The sequence below is a fragment of the Rissa tridactyla genome, chromosome 11 (assembly GCF_028500815.1).
Source record: "Rissa tridactyla isolate bRisTri1 chromosome 11, bRisTri1.patW.cur.20221130, whole genome shotgun sequence".
In the NCBI taxonomy this organism is placed as follows: Eukaryota; Metazoa; Chordata; class Aves; order Charadriiformes; family Laridae; genus Rissa; species Rissa tridactyla.
Genome location: NC_071476.1, coordinates 7,532,522 through 7,557,128, shown reverse-complemented (window position 1 = coordinate 7,557,128; position 24,607 = coordinate 7,532,522). Strand labels below are relative to the sequence as shown.

At 51.9% G+C, this 24,607-nt stretch overlaps 1 protein-coding gene and 1 long non-coding RNA gene across 4 annotated transcripts in view; one reads left to right on the top strand and one right to left on the bottom strand.

The window, feature by feature from the left end:
- Positions 1-5,445, top strand: part of JADE2 (jade family PHD finger 2) — an 86,844-nt gene extending 81,399 nt beyond the window's left edge. For both annotated transcript variants that reach the window (XM_054217881.1, XM_054217880.1), the window contains one exon: positions 774-5,445. In XM_054217881.1, coding sequence (XP_054073856.1) covers positions 774-1,657 — 884 coding nt within the window. In that variant the 3' untranslated portion in view covers positions 1,658-5,445. The remainder of the gene's footprint in view (positions 1-773) is intronic.
- A 696-nt stretch (positions 5,446-6,141) lies between these two features.
- On the bottom strand, positions 6,142-22,636 carry LOC128916326 (uncharacterized). Of its 2 annotated transcripts, none has more exons than XR_008468917.1 (6): positions 21,095-22,636; positions 19,912-20,117; positions 19,166-19,314; positions 17,929-18,097; positions 15,002-15,190; positions 6,142-11,080 (listed from the first exon to the last, which is right to left on the bottom strand). It is a non-coding gene; the product is annotated as an uncharacterized LOC128916326 (long non-coding RNA). The 2 variants fall into 2 exon arrangements; XR_008468918.1 differs by having other exon boundaries at positions 17,929-18,094.
- Between the last annotated feature and the right edge of the window lie 1,971 nt (positions 22,637-24,607).

The following is a 24,607-nucleotide window of genomic DNA, read 5'->3' as shown; positions in this document are numbered from 1 at the left end:
ACCAGCTCTGATGTTGAACCTGTGGGTTTCTGTTACGGGGATTAAAATCCCGTGTGCTTGTGCAGGTATGCGCCTTTCCAGTTGCCAATTAGACCCATCCCAGCCCACAATGCTTGCTTTTGCTCTCAGAGATAATTATTAGGAAGTTTTCCAGCTTTTTCCATTCCAGCCTGTCATATCTGCCTCCTCTTCTTCAGTCTTCACACCTCTCGAGTATTTGGAGATGTTCTCAGACCTGCCTCCCGCCCCCCCCACCTTTGGATGCAGATTTAGCACCAGTCGCATCACCCCACTGGTGGCTCGGGTGGTGCTGGGGTTTTGGCAGCGCGTGGTGGCCCGGTGGCAGCTGCTCCCTGGGGAACCTGTCACCCCTTGCCGGGGCACAAGTCCCGCTCTGGTAGCAGTCAGTGAATTTTGAGGCTGACACCTGGATTGTCTGTCCTGCCGCCTTTGCACGGGAATGTGTTTTCCACCCGTGCTGGGTTGGGGTTGGCATCTTTGCTGCAGAAGGATGCTCCGTTTAGATCAGGGAGGTTCGCAGAGTGTTGGATGTGGGGCATCACTCGGGTTGTTGTGCTGTGACCTCAGTGGACCCCAAATTCAGCATTAGTGCTGGAGTCAGCTCTCTTCTTTGCCCTGATGTGGTGCGTTATGGTTGATCTTCTGAGTGTTTCTCCGGTGCCGGGGAGTTTTGGTGAAGTTGGTGGCGGTGTCAAAGGGCAGCGTGGCAGTTCCTGACTTCTAAGGCAATCTCCCCCTTTTGTTTTTTCCAGGCTTGTCAACCTCCTTCCCCATCGACGGGACCTTCTTCAACAGCTGGTTGGCGCAGTCGGTCCAGATCACCGCCGAGAACATGGCGATGAGCGAGTGGTCCCTCAACAACGCCCACCACGAGGACAGCACCCCCGGCCTCTCAGAGGAGCTCCTCCAGGATGAGGAGACCTTGCTGAGCTTCATGATGGACCATTCCCTCCGGTCCCCGTTCAAGCAGAGCGAGGCCACAAAGAAAGTGAAAAGCAAAACGAGAACGAACACTAAGAAAAAGCTGCCCAGGAGCAGCCCCCCGGCTGTGGTTGGGAGCCCCCCAGAGAGCTCGGAGCCCTGGACTAACAACGCCAGCGACTTGTCGGATGATGCCACCAAGCCCTTCGCTCCTGATTCCAGACCGAGCAAGTCGGAGAAAGGGGCGGCAAAGCCTCCCACTGACCGCAAAGGGACGGGCGAGGCCAAAAAGGCGGCCAAAAAGGGCTCTCTGCCGAAAGCTGGCGAGTCTCACCCCCAGGCTGGGGCGAGGGGTTGCCTCAGCAAGGAGGAGGAAGAGGAGGAGGAGGAGGAAGAGGAAGAGGAGGAGACGCCGCACTGCGCTCAGCCGGAGCCCAGCCCTGCGGCCAAAGTGCCTGACTCCGTAGGTAGCCCCAAAACCATCGTGCGGTTCAAATTACCAAAGGAGAGCCGGGGGACTCGGCGGTCACAGCCCCCCAAGCCCGAGGGCGCCGGCGGAGCTCCCTTGCGTCGTTTCGACGCCGAGACGGACGGCTACTTCTCCGACGCAGAGATGAGCGACTCGGACGGGGAGTCCCGCGGCGGCAGGGCGCAGCGGGGCCAGCTGGAGGCGGCCGGCGAGGACATCGTCAGGATGAGCATCCTGGCATCCTAACTCCTCCCGAGCGCCCCGGAGCCACGAGGCCTCAACCCAGTTACAACTGCCATGTCCAATTCCTGCCTGGTGTCACAGCAAGGGGGATTTTTAATATGTGTATATAGTTGGAAATTCGGCACTGTTGTCTTTCTCTTCTCTATACGCCTGAGATCCAGCTTCAGCTTCACCGACATCGATGACCGTGACAGCAGTGGTCCCTCCCCGGCTCCCTGACATCCCCCACTTCCCAGGAACGCAAACCGGCGCCCGGCGGGACCCATGCCGGGGGTGCCGAGAGGGCGGAGGGTGCCGGTACCTGTGCTTTCTGCAGGGATGACAGTTTAATTAATGGGCATTACTTAACGAGGGGCAGATTTCTGCCCGAGATGGTTGCCCCCAGAGCAGGGAGTGAGCGGAGGGTACGGTAGCGGCCAGCTGCGGGAGGGGAAATCAATACCCGCCTGCGTGCGCGTATACGAGGAAGCGGAATAAGCGATACTAAAATAAATAATGACTAAAGCACAAAAAGCTTGTTGGAGGAAAGCGCTTGGGGTGGAAGAGAGCAACGTTACGTTTCTATTATTAGAAAAACGAAACAAAACAAAACACAACACCCTCGGTCATTATTTTTCCCCTCACCTTTCCATCTGGTTGGGATCCATCCGGGGGCCAGGTTGCAGAATTTCTCCCCCTCCTTGTCCCGTGGGATGCGGGCGGTGTCGGACCCCGCTGCGGTCGTTAGAAAAACTGAAGTGATTTACTCAGGTGCATTGGTCAGCTGTTAGCAGGCTGGGGAGTGGAGATGCGGGGCGGGATGGAGGAGAAAAGCATCCTTTAAAATCAGGGTGAGGAGTCGGGGTTGGTGTAACCCGGGAGGCGGAGCGAGGCCGTTCTGCCCGTGCTTCCCTCCCATGGTCCCACCGTGACACCCCCTTTGCACAACGAAATGCTTGGCCCCGGGGGCAAACGTCCCATCACCGAGGGGAAATGGAAACACTTGCGTTCACCATTTTGTTTTCCTACTAAACGCTACAATGGAAACGGTGAATTTATTCCTCCCCATTCTTATTTTTTTTTAATTATTGTTATTATTATTCTTCAATCCTGGTTACAAGCTGTTGACTTGTTGTGGGAGGGTGATTCACAGAAGCTGACATTATAAATATTACAATAATTTAATGCATAAAATGTCCCAAATAAGCCTTAAATGTTGTTTAAAAGCCCATGTTACCTACAAGTCAGGCGAATTTCCATGTTTGCACTTAATTGCACCATTACTTCGGTTTTGGCTTCAAAGGTCACAGTTAAGTCGTGCTACGTGTTTTATTGGAGTGACCCCAGTGTGAGCTCAGGGAACAAAAAAAAAAAAAAAAAAAGGAATTCACTGAAACTTTTGTTGTTGTTGTTTTTTAAAAATAAAAAATGTTTAAAAAAAAAAACTAAAAAAAAAAAAAAACAGACACCAAACCTGGGACACTTCTGCAACCGGTTAAACCCATCACTAAACAAAAAAAAAACCTTGCAATTGTCAAACCAATCAGTCAAATAATTTTGTGGATGCCAAAGAATATTTTGACAGTCAAGCAGCACAGCCAGAAACCGGAAACTTGTCATTACGGAAAAAAAAAAATAAAAAAAAATTGGAAGTTATTTAGCAACAAAAGGACTAAAGACACACTCATAACACACTGCTGCGGCGTTAGGTTCCAAGCTTGCTCCGAGGGATGCTGCTGCTCCGAGACCGCATCCTGCCGTTTTGATTTCCGATGCTTTTTGCTCATTTCACTGTGAGCTTTCTTTTGAAACTCTGGAGACTCCTTCGATTGACGTTTTTTTAGAGTAGATCGTCTTTATCAGCCTTCCAAAAGTCCTGATTAGCGATGAAATTGCAGCAGAGATGAGCGATGGCAGCCTCGCTCACCCCCAGCACGGCAAGCGCCCGCTGCCGGCCCCGGCTGAGCCCGACAAAAACCCGGCTGAGACCCACCGTGTCTGGCGGGGGCGGGGGGGGGGGGGCGGAAAAATCTTCCTCAGATGGGAGAAATGTTACATGAGTTATTAGCAGGAGGAAAAAAAACAAAAAAAAAACCAACCAACCAACAGAAAAATCAACAAAACGGGAACCACCTTTGTTATAAATTTGCATAATCCATTGAGGTTGGAAATGAAAAATCTGCTCATTAATTAAGGCTCAGTATGTTCAGATAATGTTAAATACAGTAAATAGGACTTAGTTTATCTTATCAGGCTTGCTAGCTTTAGCTACAGTATCCTAGTATAAGAGTCATAACAATAATCAATATGCTGCCTTTTAATGAATCTTGCTTCCGTGTGCTTCACTCAATTATGGTTAAAAAAAAAAAGCAATCCACAAATTTCACTGTACACAGCTCCATTCATCAGCTTCTGCACTACTTGTCTTCTCAGTACAGGAACGCAAAAAGCCGGGGGGGGAGAGACTTTAAAGAACAACCAACACCGGTGCTGCCAGCACCAGGCAATAAAAGTTAGAAACGCTCCCAAAATGTCGGTATTTTACCATCGGGAGAGGGCGTTGAGGTGGGAAAAGCTAAAGGGGGCTGGTGGGGCATGTCAGAGCCGGGGAGAAGAATGGGGGTGGGGGGAATAAGAGGGGAGAAAAGGGGACCTGCGGAGAAAAGGGGCTGCCCGGGACGAGGGCTGGACCATCCCGGCGCATCCTCGACATCGCCCGGCCTTGGAGCAGGGGAGCCGGGTGTTCAGGAGAGGAAAATAATGCACAAGGCAAATATTTTTGATGTTACTGTAAATGTATTTTGAAACGAATAGAAAGAGAAAAATAAATAAATAAATAAAAGGGTTTATTTTAGTAGAGAAATGTTGTCTTTTGAGATGTATAAACTGCAGGAATCGACGTTTGCACTGTAAGAGCAGCCGTTTCCCCGGAGAAGCCGTTGGTAGTTGAGATGAGGATGCAAAGCGCATCCCGCCCTGATCATGGACCACAGCCCCGACATCGCCCCCGGGCCCCGATGGCTGCAGGCTTTCCCGAGGACGGCTCCGATTCCACACACCCCTCTTCCCCACACCCTTTTTTTTTTTTTTTTAATTATTATTTCCTTTTTGCTTGCACCTATTTTACGGGGTTTGGATGCCTGCTGTCCCATGGAGCTTGCCCCAAGGTGTGGGGGGCTGGAGCGGAGCCGGGATGCGGGATGTGGGATGCGGGAGAGGGATGCTGCTGCTGCAGGGCAGGGCGTGAGGTTTGGTTGTTCTTTAAGGAAATCTCCCCCCGCGGTTTTGCGCCATGCCACATACAAAACAGACCCACTTCACATCAGTTACAGGAAACGATATGAATGTCGCAGGAGGAGAAACCCTTCTGTTTTCTTTGTTTCAAAGAACGTGATGTGCCATTTGTTAATATAAAAGAGAAATATTGAAAATATATTGAAAAGAGCAATTTTAAATTATTTTTGGCTTATGTTGCAATATTTATTTTCTTGTATTAGAAATTCCTTTGTAGAGAAAAAATGTATTTTTCATTAATGCAAAAACCTATTTCTCCTTTTTGTACATTTTCCATGTTAGTTAATCCTTAAAGCAATATAATGTTATCAAACTCGTTCTGTGTGAGACTGTATTATGCATGCTATTTGTGTTGCCTTGGAATAGCTCTGTCTGCCATTATTTTCATCCTGTTTAGATACAGTGTATGCTTTAATACACATTGGGACCATGGCCCATTGCTTATGAAAAAAAACCCAACCCTTTGCATTCCTCAATGTGTTGGCAAATGCAGTCAATAAAGCAGTGTTTTCTGTGTACCTCTGTGTTGGTGTAGTGAGCAAGGTCCCGGGGACCGGAGGGAGCATCCCAAGGGATGCAGCTCAGTGCGTGGGGATGCGGAGCTGGTCCAGCCCTGCCGATGCAGCCACCGTCTGCAAACTTCTGAATTTCCATTGTGTTTCCATTGCCAGACATCAGCGAGCCCGTGGGGAGTGTGGCTAGGGACATTTGTCACTGCCGGAGGGGAGAGCCCAAGCAAGAGGCTGCTCACAAAGTCCCCCGTGCCTGAAACTTTCTGTAATTCAAGGTGACCACCTTTCTCCTGGAGATTTAGATCTTGTTTTGCAGACTCGGAGCAGAACACACAGGGGAAGCCCCGCTGCGAGACGGGAGGTTTGGAGGAGCTGCCTTACTTCATTTCAGCAAATACACAAGCTGGGGGCTGGGAACACCCCCGCGAGGTGTGGGACCCATCAGCGTCTGGTCACTTCATCCGGGCGGGCAGTTAGTCATCAAGGAATCGTTGGCCATCAGCTTTTTTTCTTACCCCTTTGGCATTTCCTAGCAGTTTTTTTTTCTTTTTTTTTTTTCTTTCAGTAAAAACGATCAAGTGCCCAAGCTGCTGAAGGGAAATGAGATATTTAATGGACATACTTTGTTCAATTTATTACCAAAGCAATTAATCAGGGAAATCACGGTGCAGAGTGAAGACGGCGCTAAAACCATCAATCCGAGGTGGGTCTTCTGGGGGGTGGGGGAAGGTGAGAAGGAAATCCACCGTTAAACTACCATAGCCTTATGTTTCGCTCTTAAATGAAAAGGCGAAGGATCAGTTTATTGCAAACGAAGGGTTTTATTATTGGGCTGTGTTATTGCTCGCAGTGCCCGAGGCACCCCAGTGATGAACTCGAACTCCTGGCTGGTCCATGGAGCCCCACGGCGCAGGCGCGATGCCTACAGCCATCCTGCATGAACCTGTCTGTCCAGAGCCAAGAGTCGTCTTCTGTAATAAGTTTTTCACCTGTTCTAGGCAGGGAGATATTAAACAGTTTGATTTCATAAAGCAGAGAGCGAGGCCAGCCCTCGTTCTGGTTCTTCTCAAAGCGTGCTCCTGGTTTGAGAAAAAAACCCTTCGGTTTGACTCCCCTGATGGTGCTCCTGGCCCTGCGATACTCCCAAAAAGTCCGAGGGACGATGCCACACAGCATGGCCAGGCCTGGGATGTCCGATGCTGGGGAACAAGGGACAACCTCCTCAAACCAGCAAGGATTTTGTCTCCAAAATAGCTGAGCCTCATGGAAGAGAGAGCTAGCCAAATTCCTGGGAAGATGCATCCCTGCCTCTGGCACCTATACTAGACCAGAAACGGCTGGGATAGTCTGGCTGGTTGTATCGTGGGAATGGGTGCAGGAAATAGAACCCAAATGCCTGCAAGTAAAGGAAGAGAGAAAAAAAATTTGGGTAACTAAAAGGACTACGTTGCCTCCCTTTGTCCCCTTCTTTCCCAGAAAGCCCGTTTCAAGGAGAGACAATAACCACGTTGACAACGAAACTAATCCACCAACAATAGCTCAGCTCCATTTCCCTGGCATCCTTCTTCTTAGGGAAGCACCTTCTAACCCAACCGCTTGGCTCTTGCAGGAGCGAGATGCAGTGAGGAGCTCCTCAAGGACAGGACCCAAACCCAGGTACCCAAACGCGGGCAGTGCCCCACTGCCCATCACCATCTCCGGGCGAAGTCCCTGAGCCACCGGGTCACTGCTGTTTTTCCCGGCCACCAGCAGAGCAGACATTGGGGCTCCTCCAGCAGCACCACATCATCCTTCTTCTACAGCCCAGCCTGAGAAATACTCCCCCAATAAAGTTACAAAAAGCCATTCTTATTAAAAAATATATATCTTTAGAGGCATTTACAGCACATAGGGTTTCCCCGTGTTGCTTGCTGGGGGTTTGCCTACAGTGCCCTTCTCACAGATGGTGATGAATGCCTTGATCGGGAGCAAGCAGGCGAAGAATCATTCCAGTTTAATTGCAAAATAAATGTTAGGCTATCTCCTATATGTTTTGCATAAGGATCGCCAGTGCCACCGTAAATACTAATGGGGTAAATATGCCCCGGTGTCAGTGAATCATCGTCAACGGATGTGAAAATGAATTAATTTCTCTTCAACTTATCCTGAAAGAATTGCAGTAAGATCTTGTTTTATTGTGTTTGATTAAGTGCTACTGGCATAACATAATTTCCCCAACCATTAAAAATGCCGGTGCTGTTCTTCTGCATAAACGCCTCTAATGTGACAAGAGTGTATTTAATATTTACCCTTCCAAAGTTAATACATTTAGGGGAGACATTTTGTGTGCTAAAAATAGTTCCTTGGTCTTGGATTTCCATGTAGGGCTGTGAAAAGATGTGTCTGCCGTGATTGCAACAGATGAATAAGAAAAAAAGAAACCTCTAAAAAAATAAACAAACCTATGACTAACCCACAAAACAAGGGAAAAAGCCCGCTCCAGCCAACGCCGGCCCTGGCTGAACCAGCTGTTTCACAAGCACTGCCTCTGCCTTGACGTCTCGCCCATCCCAAACTTGACAAACTCATTCCCCGTTCATCTCATGCGCAGGTTAAAAATAGACTCGTGCTGTGACGTGCAGGGTTTAACCAGGCACCTTTTTTTTTTTTTTTCTTCCTGGAGGATTAGCGTGGGGAGGTTGGAGTGATGAGATGGGGCTGGTTTTGCTTGTGGGCACCTCCTTCTGCTCCTTTGGGGGCCCCAGACACCAGGATCACCCATGGAGTCATGGTGGGGAGGTGTTCGGCCCGCAGCCAAGCGGTTTTGGGGGCACAGGGTGAGCCCATGGCTTCACCTGATTCCATCCCTCACCTGCAAGAGGGTGCTGCAGGCGCTGATCCTGGACCTTGGCGGCACAGGGGTATAAATCATGCAAATGGCAATCAATTGATAGGGGAATTAGAAGGAGGTAGGAGGAACCCAGGCCCCTTCCAAAGTCAGGAGTCGGATGCTGGGGGTGTTGTTCTTGCTGTGGCTGCCCTCAGAGATGAGCCCTGGGGGCGTCCATGAGCTGCAGCGGTGGGATGGAGTTTCCCAAAAGCAGTTGGGATGGAGTTTCCTCAAAAGTGGTGGGTTGGAGTTTCCCCAAAAGCGGTGGGTTGGAGTTCCCCCAAAAGCGGTGGGATGGCATTTCCCAGGCAAACCCGCTCTGCTGAGGATCAGACACACTGGTTTTGCTCGGGAGTAGCTGCTGTGCATTCAGACGTAATAAAGATTAAAATAATTGACTGCCTGCGCTTGTATTGTAAGTGGTACTTTATAATGCTGACACTGAACACTAGGAGAAAACGCAGAGGTTAAAATATTGCTGTTACGGCTTGGTCATTAGCAGCCCTGCAATGAGCTTGAAATGGTCTAATCAATGAAACGGAGTTTTTCCTGGGAGGCAGGCAGGTCAAAAAGTGAAATAACACATCTGCAGCCATAACTCCTGGGAAACCGATTCTCAGGAGGGAGATGCTGTGTTTGTTTAGGATGCTGCTGCCACCAGGGAGGGACATCGGCCGTCCCATGTTGATCTGCCACCGTCTGAGCATCCCCCCCGTGCAGGCTGGAGCGCGACGAGCAGCTCCAGGCACCCTGCGAGCGAGAGAATTCCCTGCGGAAAACAAGGTACCAAAACCCCTTCCAAGAACACTCTGCTAAAAATAGGTGTTTGTTATACGGGCTACCACAAATAACAGGCAGGCTGCACCGAGGGACCGGCAGGCGGGGGATAAATTCTTGCCCTTAATAAGCAAGCAGGATCAATAAAGCATTTCTAAAAGAGGGGAATTGGCAATTTTCGCAGTTCCAGCTTTACAATGACTAAGTTCGGGGGATGAAGCATAGCAGCAAGGATGCCAGTCCTTGTGCCATGCGGTCCCGAAGTCAGCTTGAGCCAGGTGCCATCCTGAGGGACGCGGGAGTCCTCGACACCTGGAGAGACCAGCACACCGCCCTGGGGTGGGCCAGGCCCCCGAAGGGTTGTTTCGGGCGGCCAGAATGAGCTGGTTCCAATCAGCTTTTTCAATCTGCTGTACAGAGAGCACCCTCCGGAGCAGCCCCAAGCCAAGCAACACCGCTGCATGGCCAGAGGCAGGACGGAGACACCCATCCCCTGTGCCCCGAGCATCACCTCCTCGGCGCCAGCTCTTCTCTAGCAGCAAAAGGCACCCATGGCTGATTTTTCAGGCTTTCTGAGGCGCAGGGACGCCGAGGCACACAGTGGGGCACAGGACAGCAGCGCCGCCGTCTATCAGCACGGCCAGAGCCACATGCATGCCGAGACACGAGGACTTTGGTCACTCCTCTGATCTGAAGCCTGGAAGCATCTCCCCAGTCCTCTGCCTGTGCTGGACACCAGCTGTAAAACTGGCTTGGATAAATACACCAGGAGGAAGAAGCACTATAAATAGCTGAGTTCTGGGAGCGTGGGCCAGGAGAAGCGGGGGCACGGCATGGCACCGGCACGGCACCGGCACAGCTGGAGCCGGGAGTGTGCTGAGGGTGGTGATGCCTCCCCCAGGCCAACAGCAACCACCTCTCAACCTCCCCCCAGCCCGTCTGCTGCATGTGTGTGATATTTTCCATGCCAAGCACCAGAAACTCGTCGGTGGTGATGAAGTGACTGCCCCACCTGACACCAGGGGAGATGTCACTGCCGCCTCCGTCCCACAGTTGTCTTCTACGGCTGGAAAACATGACCTGAGCTTTGAAACCCAGCAAACCTGGTCTCCCATCCCTAGCAGAGGGAGCAGCTCTGCTGGGAAATACCCTGCAAAGGTGTTTCCATCCTCATCCCTTCCATCCAGCAAAGGTGAAACTGGATGGAAGGGAGTGGGGACACAGCTGGTTTGGCGGCAACCAGCCACCAGCACGTGTTACAGCGGTAACCAAATATAATTATCACTTGGAGACACACTCAAGCTGGGAAAAGACTTAACTGCAGTGCTGACATAGATTACTCATCATCAGTGAGCGGTTGCAGGTAAACCGAAAAATCTCTGGAGCATGAACTGTTCCCGCAATGCCCAGCAAGAGCCGAGTGGGAGGTGGCAGCTCGGGCCATCACCTTCTCCGACGAAGAGGAGGGAGATGCTTCCGGAGCATCTTCCGGAGCTGGGGAAAAGCCAGCGACTGCACTGGGCTGGGGTCAGCAGAGCCACCCTGGTGCTGGGCACGGCACCGACAGCCCGGCTACGGAGCAAACCTGACCCACGGCACCGTCCACCGGCGGAGACTGCAAACATCCGATGAGTAACTTTCCTATAAAGTCATTTGTTCAGCCTTACAAATCTCTCAGCGCTGCTGGGAGCAGAGCAAGGAGCAGAGATCAGCATTAAGCCTCAGAGGGATGATGTCCTCTCCAAGTGGTGGGGCTGAGCCATTTCCAGCACTTCATAAGAGTTAAATCTACCACAGGCCATTCACAGCTTCCCAGGCTGAGAGGGTATGCGAACCCCGCAGGTGCTCTACACTGCTTCATCCTTGTTCTTGCAGATTTTCTTGTCTTTTACCTCATATTTAGATGTTGAGTGGTTCCTTATTTAACCACAGCATCTTACCCGTGCGCCACAAATCTGCAGCTGTGACATTTCAGGGTTATTGCCTTTGCAGCATCTGTAATAACAGAAGGATGAAAAATGTCAACATGTGTATGGGACAAGGCAAATACGCACCGAGCATTCGGGGTTGTTCTACACGGAGAGAAAAGATAACGGATTGTTTCCCATGTGATGAGTAGAGCAGTTGCAAAGGGTGGGGGTGGGGGGCAAAAGGTTGGCTCTGAGTGTAAAATAGCAATAAAATATTGCTCCAGCCCTCCCTGCCCACCTCCCCTCGGGGTCTCGGCAGGAAAGCTGGGAAAAAAGCCCGTTAAATGCAGGGCACAATACGCCAAACCGCCAGGAAACCCAGCAAAGTCTGTGTGGGAAACGTCTCTTTTGCAGCTCTGCCTGCGAGGTTGCATTTGGGTTTGGTGGTAAGTAACAGGAGAGCGATGGTAAACTGCTCAGCTTTCACGGTGGTTTTCTCTGAACTTCTTGAAAGAGAAGGCAAATTTTGGCTAAGGTGCCTTAAGAGCAAAATTAAATGTACTTTTGAAGGCTGTAAACTCCACTGAGAGGATTGTTTTGGCCTGGAAGAGGGTGTGCAGCGGCAGGGAAGCTCAGGGGGAGGACGGATGCGTTTGCAGCTCCTGGCAGAAACACGAATGCCCCGAGATTCAGCAAATCTGAAACAGAGTCTGGAAAAAATATTTGTCCCTTCATTTCTGGGGAAATGGCCTGGATAAATCAATCAATTTCCCCCCCCTCCTTTCTTTCCTCTCTGGCTTCTGTTCAGCACCGATTTTTGCCGTCGGCTCCGCTTTCCCTTCTGGGTACAGAAGAGAAGAGGACAACATACCCAACAGGGGGACGTCTCACCCTCGGGATGGTTCATCACAACAAACAGCCCCATCTGCACCCTAAGCCAAGCCCGGCTTATTAATTGCAGTGGGGACCCCCCCTACTTTGGCAGAGACTGGGGGTTTCGGTGGTGGGGTTGGGACCCCTGTATAGACTCGGGGCCACAGGAGGAACGAGAGATACTTGAAATGAGAAATGTGTGATGGCAGCCCAGAAAGCCAACCCCGTCCTGGGCTGCATCCCCAGCAGCGTGGGCAGCAGGGCGAGGGGGGGATTCTGCCCCTCTGCTCCGCTCTGGGGAGACCCCCCTGCAGTGCTGCCTCCAGCTCTGGGGCGCCAACAGCAGAAGGACACGGAGCTGTTGGAGCGGGGCCAGAGGAGGCCCCAGAGATGCTGGGAGGGCTGGAGCCCCTCTGCTGTGAGGACAGGCTGAGAGAGCTGGGGGGGTTCAGCCTGGAGAAGAGAAGGCTCCAGGGAGACCTTGGAGCCCCTTCCAGTCCCTCAAGGGGCTCCAGGAAAGCTGGGGAGGGACTCTGGATCAGGGAGGGGAGCCATGGGATGAGGGGGAACGGTTTTAAACTGAAAGAGAATTTCAGATGAGATATTGGGAAGAAATTGTTTGCTGTGAGGGTGGTGAGCCCCTGGCCCAGGTTGCCCAGAGAAGCTGTGGCTGCCCCATCCCTGGAGGGGTTCAAGGCCAGGTTGGACGGGGCTTGGAGCAACCTGGTGTGGTGGGAGGTGTCCCTGCCCAGGGCAGGGGGTGGCACTGGGTGGCCTTTAAGGTCCCTTCCAACCCAAACCATTCTGTGATTCTATACCAAATATATTCTCATTGGTACCAGGAGTTGCCGCAGGGTCTGTTTGGGAGTTGGTGAAATACAGCAGGGCAGGTACTGATATGCCACCCATATGTCTCAGCATGACCCTTGCGGGTCTGGTTTTTCTGAACTCCTGGCACCTGGGGACTGCTAATCTGCGGGGAGCGCCTGGGCCTGGCCGCTTTTATGGACTGCATACAGTAAGAGCAGATTTATTTCCCAAATGAAATATTAACCTCCCTGTAACTCTCCGCTCTCTGATAGGAGCACATAGGATGCCATTTACTGCCTTATGAGGCTGCTAGCTGGCTTTTTTTAATACATTCATAAAATCTTCGGCATAGCTAAGGACTCCCTTCTCCTTACAATGAAGAGGACAACACCGCTTGCTTGAGCAAACAGAATTACCTTACACTAACAAACATGCGGCCGAGCGAGCCCAAGAGCATCGCTGCCCACTAGCCAGAAGCAACTGCACCTGGACCCTCACAAAAATCACCTTTCGGCTGATTTCCCATTCCGGAGGCGGTGTTTGCTGGCTGCTGAAGAAGAGATGGGGTGCTGGGAGGCTGGCAGCAGTGAACTCATCATCCATTTCCAAACTCATTTTTGGTTTCTATATGTATCAATGAAAAGGATTTGTTGGGAATGAGGGAATCAGGGAAAGGTCTGCCGACTGGGGCTTGCATGGATCTGAAGGGCTGTACAGCTGAGGTAAATAAGGAAGGAATTAGCTCATTACTGAATGGCAGGGGAGAAGCAGGAGTCGGCTCCCAGTAGGGATGGAAACATCTCCCAGACTCAGCTGTTGACCAAACCCAGCTCGAATGTACTTTCACACGTAAGTGGCAGGAGCAGAGGTCTCATGGAGACAACCCCTCCATTCCTTCATTTTGTGCCTCTTCGCCCTTCCCGGGAAGGCGGTGGGGCCGGGGCTGTGTCCCCACCGTGGGACATGGCGCTCGGTGCTGGGCTGTGTCCCCCCGAGCTGGCACAAGCAGAACTCTGCCGCAGGCAGCAGTTTCGGCTCCGTTTTGTTATGAGATTTTGACTCATCCCAACCCGAAAGTCAGAACGAAACTCACAGCGGGGGGGGGTGAGACCTGAAACACTGAAACCTGGGGGAGGCTGGTACCCGTGGCCGGGTGCAGAAGCAGCGGGGAGGCTGCAGAGGGCTGACATGGGCTCATCACCTAGGACCCCAGGCAGCCAGCCCCCTCTGTCCCCTCTGCTCCCCACCCTGGGCGCTGCAGCCCCTTTTAGGATGCTCTTGGAGCTGACCCGAGCTACAGGACTGACAGGCTCAGCTCCTCCGCAGAGGAATTAGCTTTACATCCCGAAACACTGTCAAATGTAAACCTAAAGGAAAAGCCCAGACTGAAACACTGCTGTGGCCAACCCAGCCCTAGTTCTGCTTCTCTAATGACTGGCCCAAATTCCCCAGCCTGCACTCTGGCTTTGTCCCAAACCAATGCCTGGCACAGCTGAGCCCTGATGCAGCTCGGTGCAGCTCAGCAGCACGGCGGGATGCCTGGCTCCTGCTCCGGCATGTGCAATTATGACCCCAAATTATCAAAGAACATAACATCTCCTTCCCAACCGAGACGCGGAGACCGCGGTGCTGCCTGAGCCCAGCCGGGGCTCAGCCTTTCTGGTCCCCGGGGCCATCCTCTGCCTCGGCACCGTTTTGGCACCTTGAGCCGGGGAAGGGGAAGGCATCGCTCGGTGACACCGAGACCATCATCTTCCCCGCGAAACGCGTGAGTCATCTCTGCAACCGAGAGGCAGCATCCCAGCGCTCTGCCCACACGCCGCCGGGGAGAGCCAGCTGAAACGAGCCTGTTTGGCTTCCCGGCAGCGCCGGGCCCCCTCCTTCCTTCCTTCCTCCCCCCACCGCCACTTTCGACAGCCACCCGCTCTGCTCGAAAGGATGCTGCTTTTCAGAAAGCTGCTTTTTTGTTGTTTTCTTTTTTTTCTTTCTCTTTTCCTGCGGTCGGTCTGGGCCAGCTGGCTTCAGAAAGAAAAACCCGGGGCTGTTCTCCCCCCTCCCTGAGTTACATGCAGTTCCCCGAGAGGTTTGTGTTGGGTCTGATGCAATGGAGAGGGGCTTCGCTCCGAGAGAGCTTCCCCTCGCCCCTGCTGAGCATCTTCCCACCCCAGCAGCAGGGACAGGGACACGGACATGGATGGGGACAGGGACCCCCGAGGCACACCAGGATGCTCAGCATCGCTGCAGCCTGAGGACCGTCAGCTTCCCCGTGCTGGGTGCATGCAGTGCTCTTTGCTTAGTGATGAAAACAGCGTGAAGATGTTACCGCAATAATTTTATGACTTCTCGAGTCTAATTTGATGGCAAAGTCACACTCCAGTCCCACAGGCATGCCATCGTGCTGTAGAGCGTGCCGGAGCCATCGCTGCTCCTCCAAATGGCACTGGGTTGTCCCCATGCGTCTGTCCTGGTGGGTCACCACCCAGCAAGCCGGTGGGTGGGAGCTAGGCTGGACCTGGTAAAATAAATCCATGAATAAATTAAACCCTCAGAAAAAGCAACACTCAGCCTGCTGCAGGTCGCTTTTGCCCCAGTTCACTCCAGCTCACCCAGTCCAGCCACCCCCCAGAACGGACAGGAGCAGGAGCAACCCAGAGGTGTGTGGGGCCGTGCCCAGGGGAGCAGCTTTTGTGGTAGGGCAACGTGGGAATTGCTCTTTTCTGCAGGAATACGAGGTCCAGCGAGGTCACTGGCAAAGCTCCTGATGAACACCCCGCTGGTGCTGCTCCAGCCTGGGCACCGCCGCCTCCAGGCGGATGTCCCAGGGCTGGGGAAAGCATTTTTGGGAAGTGCAGTGCCACTGTGCTGGTTTGTAGCTGCCACAGGGATCACTCCGAGTGCCTGCAGAGCGGCTTCATCCCCCTGGGATAACCTAGGAGCAGCTGAAGAAACCACCCCGCCGCCTGCTGCGCGCTTGGAGTGGCTCCGGCACTTTTATTGAGCGCCACATTAACCATTATTTCAACAAAATACGCAGCAAACCGCAGGGGAAGGGTGGGGAGACGCTGAAATTTGCAGGCTCCTGTTAGGTACAGGCGCTGCTGAGCTGCGTGGCGGTTACTTACCCGTGTGGTTTATGCGGAGAAATCGTGCAAATAAATATAAAGCGGCACTTGCTGCAGAGAGGGAGCATCTTCCGCCTGACGGGGGGAAGAGCATCCCGGCCCCCCGGGGAGCTGCCCCGGCTCAGGGTCACGCAGCTCGAGAAGCACTTTGAGATCTTTTTTGGATGAAAGCCGTGGCCAGCTCGAGCCAGAGGGAAATGGGGGCTTTCAAACAGCGGCTGAACTTCTCCTGGAAGTAATTGCAGGCACTCGGCGCCTTGGAGCAGCAGGCACAGATGGAGGCTGGGAATAACACGGTAATAGCCCAAGCCTGAGCAGAAGGGGTTTCTATTAAGTGCGATGCTTAAACTGTAAATTTCCCACAATAACCTGCAATACCTCTCTTTGGCTTTCCTAACGCAGACGTGAACCGCAATGTGAAATGCCTTTAAAACACAAACACGGCCTAACACCTGTTCTAACGTTTCCTACGCCGCTCTCGCTGAGAGAAAAAACAATAAAGAAGGCCGGATGGCATCAACAACCACCAAAAAGCAAAGCAGTGGCGAAGCTGCCGGATAAAAGAGCATCTCCTTAACGCAGCTCCCACCTGCGGGCACAGAAGCTTTTTAGGCACCATGGTTGAGCATCCCACCAGGGCCAGCATCCACATTTAGAATCATAGAGTTGTTAGGGTTGGAAGGGACCTTAAAGATCATCTAGTTCCAACACCCCCTGCCCTGGGCAGGGACACCTCCCACTAGATCAGGTTGCTCAGAGCCCCATCCAGCCTGGCCTTAAAAACTTCCAGGGATGGGGCTTCCACCACCCCTCTGGGCAACCTGTTCCAGTGTGTCACCACCTTCATGGTAAAGAACTTCTTCCGAAAATTTACCTGAAATTAAAAGGATTTTTAGCCTTAGAGTATCTTACAGGCATGACTACAATGAAAATCTTATAGGAAAAACTATATTCATACAATTGAAGGTTGAAAAATCCACATGGCAAGTGAGAGAGGCCTTGGCTCATGTCCTTTACAGCTACAACGTGTGGCATTGGCCATCGCCAAGGCTCAGTGGGGTCCCCACACCCCTGTGGCAGGTACTTGCCGTGGAGAGGGACCATCCTCTGAACTCTGCTTCCAAGGAAATATGATTTTGGAGGGCTACCAAGAAGCTGGTGGTTTGAATAGAGGTGTTTTGCAAATAATTTTTGCTTTTTGCTGGTATTCCTGGGTACTGGGAACCCTCCTGCTGGGTGCTCAGGACCAGCGGGGGTGATGGAGGCTGAGGGTTTCCCCACCTTCTCACCTCGGGGCAGGCTGGACCGCAGCAAGCCCGGCTCCGAAGACAGCCACTGCCTGCACCGTGACAGCCCTGCGTCCCACACACCGCTGCCATTTATGCTACGACGCGTGAAAAACCGCTGTTCTCGCAGCCGTCTGACATGAAAACTATTCCTTGGGAATTTCCTGGAGGGGGGAAGGGGAAAAGCCACCCAAATCCAGGTAGAACACCACAGAAGCCCAGTCTCCGGTGCAGCCTCCACCACCCAGGCAGGACCCCTCTCCCCAACCCCCTTTCCCCGCCCCGGGATGCCGGCACCCACTCGCATCCCGCACGCTGGCGGCTTCTAACCAAAGGCCACTGCAAACTAGACCGAAATCACCAGCTCATCTTACGTCAGACACTAAACAGACATGAGACGATCGCTTCGACTTAATTATAAAATAATTAAGCCCTCACATTCCTGTCATCTGCAACTGTCAATGGCAGCCTGAGCGGAGCTGCTGCTCCTCTGGAAGAGCCGTCACTCATCACTGCCGGCTTCGGAGAGGTGTCAAAATAGGGGTAATTTTGCCCGCAATGCCAGCCAAGGGCTGTAAACAGGCGATCGTGCTTCATTTCAGGGCTCTGCTGGAGCAGGGGACGTGGGGATGGAGAGGTCCCGCTCACCGGCAGCATGGGATAACATCCCAGGGAGTACGGCAGCCTCGGATCCCGGCGCAGGGTCCCCATGTCCCAGCGGTGGCACCGGTGTTGCACCCCCACCTAGTGAAACCACCTCCTTGCCTTGTGCGAGCAAGCTGCGTAGAACATAAGTATTTAACCACGCTACCAGGAAAAGTCGAATACAAATTGGCACATACTTTTCCCGACAGGATCAGAAAATGAAGGCTGAGGATGGAAATGCGGCTTCATTTACTGTTCACCCAGCAGAAGATGCAGTTCCCCGAGGAGCAGCCGAGCACGACATCCACTCGTGGATTTGCGGTTTCCCAGCGAGTCATTACCATTGCTCCAGCAACACCTCATCTGCTAACGGGCAGGAGGAGAAAGAATATCTCATTCAATTAAAGCAATGATTAATTTTTGCAGAAGCATAATGACTTCCATGGAGGGTTTCCCTCACCCCTGGCCGGCGCTGCTCCTGCACAGCATCTCACACCCACCACCGAGCTTTTCTCTTACCAGTGTCCCAGCCGTGCTTTAACAAATTCCCAATTAATCACCGAGGGAGGCCACCCTGATTCATTGCCTCCTCCAAACAAGTGCCTTCCTCACCCTGCCTCGCACGGAGCCCGCTGACCTCTCAGCCCTGCACTTGGGCAGACGCAGCTTTTGGCTAGTCCTTGTCAACACCGTCTGATTTGGGTGAGCCTGGCACGGCACGCAGGAAAATAAAAGGCAAACTGGAGAGAAAGCATCACTGTGGCATTCTCGGCATGTGGCACCGCGCTCCCCAGGATGTGCCGAGGGGACCCACACGCAAGGGAAGGAACCTAAAACTGCTGGGAGTAGAGACAGCTTGATGCTGACCTTCATCCTTCACCTGCTCCATCCTCAGAAGGGGATTTGGGATGAGGGGCCAGGAGAAGGGCTGGCTGATGGCACTGCCGAGCCCGGGGCAGCTGTGGTGGGCTGCTGCTGGAGCTGGAGGCACTGGGATGGAGATCCCGAGTGCTGGAGGCCCTGAGCACCCCTCGCAGCTGGGGTTGTCATTGCCGCGGAGCAGATTGTACACTCTACGTGCTGCTAGAGCACGGGCAGCCAGCCCTGCCCCATGCTGTCCCCATGTCCCCACCGTGCCAAGTCTGCTCGCGTGGCGATGCCACCTGAGGCTGGATCCAGACAGCAGCCCGGCATCGCCATGGGGGAGAGAGGAGAGGTCCCCAAAGGCAGGCAGAGACGTACAGAAAATGCAAAAGAAAATTTGAGCAAAGCAGCTTAAATCGGCATCGCAAATGCGACTTTCTGCATCCACGTGCTTTTGCAAGGGAACGTTGTTAACCGCTGCATTTTTCCTGGGTAACTTATCAGACAGAAATCACTGGTCTTTGCAAGGGTGTGTTGGCCCAAAATAGGTGCTCAGTTGCCCTTTCTTACCCCGGAGCTTGACTTTCTGCTGTTTGTCTTCACAGAGCAACTCAGCAAACAACTGCAAAGGATGTTTTGTTCCTTGAAAACAATTCATTCCTCTTACAGCAGCTCCGCGCACCACAGTTGGGGAGATCATCGCCCAACTCCCCGAGCTCCTAAAAAACCGGCAATATTGAGAGGTTAAAGATTTTAAAGCCTGCTGCCACCTATGGATGGAAAGCAGTGAGAGCAGGAAAACCTCCCGGGGGCGCGGGGGGGGCACGGCTGGCTGAAAAGACTTGAGCTCTGAATTAAAGCCATGGGTAGTGGGGAGACGCCAGCAGCCCCGGGCAAGACCTGAGCTTTCGCCTTCTTCAGACAAACTAAACGAGGTGCGGGACACAGAGGGCTGAGGGAGGCTATTGGGAAATTCGCCACCCATCGTGTGAATACACGTAGTATCAGAAAGGTAATAAACCTTTTTTTTTTTTGGCTTGCTGGATTAATCTGATCACAGCGGTTTTGTTGACAGACCGTTGCTTGCCCTCCCCTTTGCCTAATTGTTATGATTTAATTAAATCCTTAAAAAAGAAAAATCGCACATATTTGCATTCAGATTGCTAAAGTGGTAATTTCTGCAGTAAAGCTCTACAGAATACCTAAAATAGACATTTGTGGGGCCACAGAAACTACAGAGCGGCATATTCCACCCTTGCTGGAGGAAACAGGGTTATCTATAATAAAGAGGACATGTTATTTGTATCGCATCATACCTATAGCAGAGCTTCTGGTTCATGGAAGAGGCAGGGTGGCAGGGTGGCCACCCATGGCAGGGTAAGGAGGGAGGTTGGGCAGTATTTTCTGCAGACGTGGGACGGGAACACCAGCCACGTAGAACCACACGTGGCCCAAGACACCTCCCAGCACCCCATGAGCATCGCTCCGGCGAACCGAGCTGCCCCTGCTCCGCGGGACCAACCTGGAACGGGACAGGGAGATGGGGATGGGGAGGAGGATGCAGGCAAACGGACAAAATTCAGTGTTACATGTTGTAGAGGATGCTGTTATACACATCGTATTTAATGCTCATACACACAGTATCCACCTTGCTTTCATCTGGTTATCTGCGTGCTCCCAAAGTGGAAAGCTAACCGAGAACAGGCACAGTCTAATCCGCTGATCTCAGGCATCCACCGCCTTACTCTGGAGAGAAAGATTTAATACTTTCACCACAGGGGTTAAACATCCCATTATTTTATTCCTTTTTGTCATTTCATAATCTCCAGCTTCTTGAAAAACCTGTTATTTTTTTTTTTTTATCCTGAGTCATTTCACATGAAGAAACCATTGTTCTGAACGGTGACTCATCAGTTTGCATCACCACTTTCCAAACCCCTCGGGGGCACGCGGGCTCAGGGAGCAGGCCATGGCAGCCAGCCCTTATTTACCAATAAATAGGCACTTCATCGCCGCCTCGACTCATCATCGCTATTTAGCCTCATTTTCTTCCTGCATCCCAGCCGTGAGCCCGGAGCCATCGCTCTCTTCGCTTTTGTAACCCGCTTTTTATGAGGAGCGCTCACACGACCCACGTCTCACTGACAGCCTGTCTGCTGGCTAAATACGAACGTAAAAATTTGTAAGGAGAGACAAATATTTAAACACTAGAGCTGAAATACCTGGAAATACCAAGTTTCCCCGGAGCCAGCCTGCCACGAGGCAGATGCAGCGAGGGATGAGTGAATTTCACACGAGCGATACCAAGACTTTAGAGTTCAAAGGTGAAAACAAAAGGCTCCATCCTGCTTTCCTTACACACCTAGACCTCAGTAAATTGCCTCGTGTATTTCTGCGACTGAATAAGTATCACTAAACCAAAAGAAACCAAGGAGCTTGGATGCACTATTTCTTCTAAATCCCACAGTCGCCCAGACCGAACGATACTCAGCACCTTACCCTAAATATACGACGCAGCCCTTTCTGGTGGGATGCAAATCGCAGCTCAAACCTCCCGCAGCCGTAGCTCCAACCGGAGGCGGAGGGAGCGGTGTCCGCGGAGACCCCTCTGCGGGCTGCGGCCGTAGCTCCGGCGCGCTCCCGCCGTGGCTCGGTTGGGTTGGGATTCATCCCAAGGGCAGGAGGGTCACACAAGGCTCAGAGCAGCCTGAAGGCTCGCAGTCATGTCCGAGGCAGAGAAAAGAGCAAGAACATCACTTGAAAACTTGAAAAAAAAGGAATAAAAAGAACACCCAGACCTACGACTGTGACGACTGATGTTAAGTACCCCCAAAAGCGGGTTGCACCCGTGATGAGCTTAACATGGGGCATAAATTCCTGGTTTTCTCTAACAGCAAACAGCCTGTTGTTGGGATCTTACAGAGTTTAGTTTTTCTTGCCTTCCTACTCTTCTATGCCAATCCTTTCTTTGGTTTCCTTTGCAAGGCTGATAGGAAAACCATTTGAAAGCCATCTCTAGCCAAAATTTCCACCAACACTTCACTGCTGGCAGAGCTGCCCAGCCATGCAACATGGGGCACGAATGTATTTTCATGGGATAATGAGCTGAATTTGAGGCTTGGGGGTTTTCTTTGGCTCTTCAGCAGTAGTAACACACCAGCCTGGGCTCCTGATTGAAACCTCCTCCTCAGGCACAGCTTCCCACTGAGAACCTTCCCTGTACTGCAGAAGGCTCGTGTGGGGATGCTGCTCCTTCCACTTCACCTAATTTTTTAGGCTTAGCACAAAAAAATCACAAAGTTGCCAAAGACCAGGACTGGGAGCAGATTATTCCCTAGGGAGGTACAAAAGTACAGGCCGAAGGGAGCAGGCGCAGGGTTGCAATGCATACCCTACAGGCTACATCACACCGGAGAGAGATGAAGGCAGGTGCTGCTCCGGGGGGTTGGGGATGATGCGTGCGAATGGAGGACCACCATCTGTTTTCGGAAGGACTCTCTGTTCCGGCACTTGCCGCAATAAGGCTGGAGTTCGATTGCCTCTTCTGTGAAATGAAGAAAAACCAGGAATGAAGTAAACTCAGCATCCCACTGGTCTTTTTTTTTTTTTTTTTACCCCCTCTGTGTTTTTTCTCTCCCTCCTCAGATGACTTTTTCACCCAGTCCCCAGGACAGGCTCTGCTGTTCCTCCTCCCCTCTGCCTGCACAGACAGGCTCCTGCCTGTCCCAGCCCAGCGCTCAGCCCACTCCCTGCCACCGCTCCGGATCCCAAGGAAGCCGCCCCGGCCCTCCCAATACTGGTGCTGGACTGGGAGACACTGGCCTAGGACAGATTTACGGCCATCCTAGAGTATTTGGGGAGGAATTAAGCATCTGGAACACCTCTCTTATGAAGAAAGGCTGAGGGATTTGGGTCTTTTTAGTCTGGAAAAAAGACGACTGAGGGGGGATCTTATCAAAGCTTATAAATACTGAAAGGGGGGGTGTCAGGAGGATGGGGCCAGGCTCTTTTCAGTGGTGGCCAGTGACGGGACAAGAGGTAACGGGCACAAACTTGAGCACAGGAAGTTCCATCTCAACATGAGGAGGAACTTCTTTCCTTTGAGGGTGGCAGAGCCGTGGTGAGCCCAGAGAGGTGGGGGAGTCTCCGTCTCTGCAGACATTCCAAACCCGCCTGGACGCGTTCCTGTGCCACCTGCTCTGGGTGACCCTGCGCTGGCAGGGGGTTGGACTGGATGATCTCCAGAGGTCCCTGCCAACCTCTGCCAGTCTGTGATTCTGTGATCTGGGGTGGGAACACCCCTGGCCATTGCAGCTGGGAGGCAGGCTGCGCGCTGGCAGGGGTGCAGAGGTGCCGGGGTGTCGCAGGGCGCGCAGGTGGGACACGGCTCCTGCGCAGGAGCAGCAGGGATGGGCACGGCCCGGGCAGGCCCAGCAGAAGACTGGGGGGCAGGACCATCTCCTTCCGCACCACAGCCCTGTACCCTGCAGGTCACCATCGGTACCACCCAACAACGGCACGAACAAAGCACAAATGGCCAATTTCTCCCACGTATTTTTTCCCTTCTTCTGCAATCTTGAGACATGCTTTTTTATTTTTTATTTTTTTTTAATTTTGCAGAAAGGATCCAAGCCTCAGCTGCACATCTGTTTCAACAAGAATTTATTTCAAATCTTGACTGCACAAAAGAAAACTTTTTTCTCGGTGATTTTTTTTTTTTGTTTTCCTAGAGGCTGTCTCTGTGAAGTGCTCTGATGTCCACAAGGTGCGTGAGATGTTATCACAGAAGCTCACAGCCTGTCCCTCCGACGGGTAACGCAGGGGATGGTTTCTTTGCTTTATGGCTTCAGCTACTTCCCTTTCAAGAAACACCTTCCAGCAGCATGATGTTCTGCAATAAGTTCAAACTCACTTCGTACTCCTAGAGAGGTGCAAGTCCAATGACAGCTGACCAGGTCAGACGAGGACTTCACCAGCACCACCTCCGTGGCGTGTATTTCATAATTCCGTGTTTACGGAGCCATAAATAGACGCCATCCCCCAGTCACATGCGTGAGGATCTGTTACACATTCCTCGCTGCAGTCACACAGGCTTGCAGCAGCTCCGCGAACTTCGGCTAACCACGGCGACTGTAACTTCTTCGGGTTTTCCTCATTTCTCCCAAAATAATAACGGCAAACGACATGCGTAAATCTTTTACGGATTCTCTCTCGCCTTCTGCCTGACAACGGCTCTGAAAACACAAGCAGAGTTTCTTCTTTGATCGAATAGAGAGCTCCTTTACAAATTTCTTCCCCAGCATGTTGAACATCAAACTGTTGAAGGAAAGCTCTCCCCCGAAACAGCCTGGGGAAAAAGAAAAAAAGCCATATTGTTTGTTAAATTTAGGAGGCAATTCAAATTACAGATTAGGAAACAAAACAGTGTTACAGAAGTGGTAATAGCAGACAAGAGGACGAGGTGAGGAGTGAAAAAAAAAAAAAAGGAATATAAATTAAAAAAGTGTTCTCTTTACAGACAAATTTTCAGGTACAAACGTCACATTGACATACCTTCATTAGGGACGTTCAGCTGAGCTGTTCAGAGCCGGCTGCCGCAGACAGCAATGGGCAGGAGCAAGCAGATGGGACGCATTTTCTAACAAACGCTTGAATAAACATCTCATTTTGTAGGAACACCCAAACTTCTTTACGTTGATGCTAAAAGTGCCTCAGACGCCAGGAACAACGCGCTAAGCTCTAAAAAAAGGCAAACTGTATTATTAGCTCTGCCTCCTCCTGTTCTGCCCAAACACTGTTTCTCCAGGCGGCACCCAGCACTCCAGCTGCTCTCCCTTCCATAGCTGCACATCCGAGCTTCCCCCACGGTGTCTCCTGCAATTATTTTTTCACCGGTAAAGCAGAAAGCTTTTCATTTTCTCTACTGCAAACTCCTGATTAATTTTTTTTTTTAGCCTTTAAAACCTACTGCGAACGCAGGCTTTCACAAAACATCCTCTGCAATTTGATGCT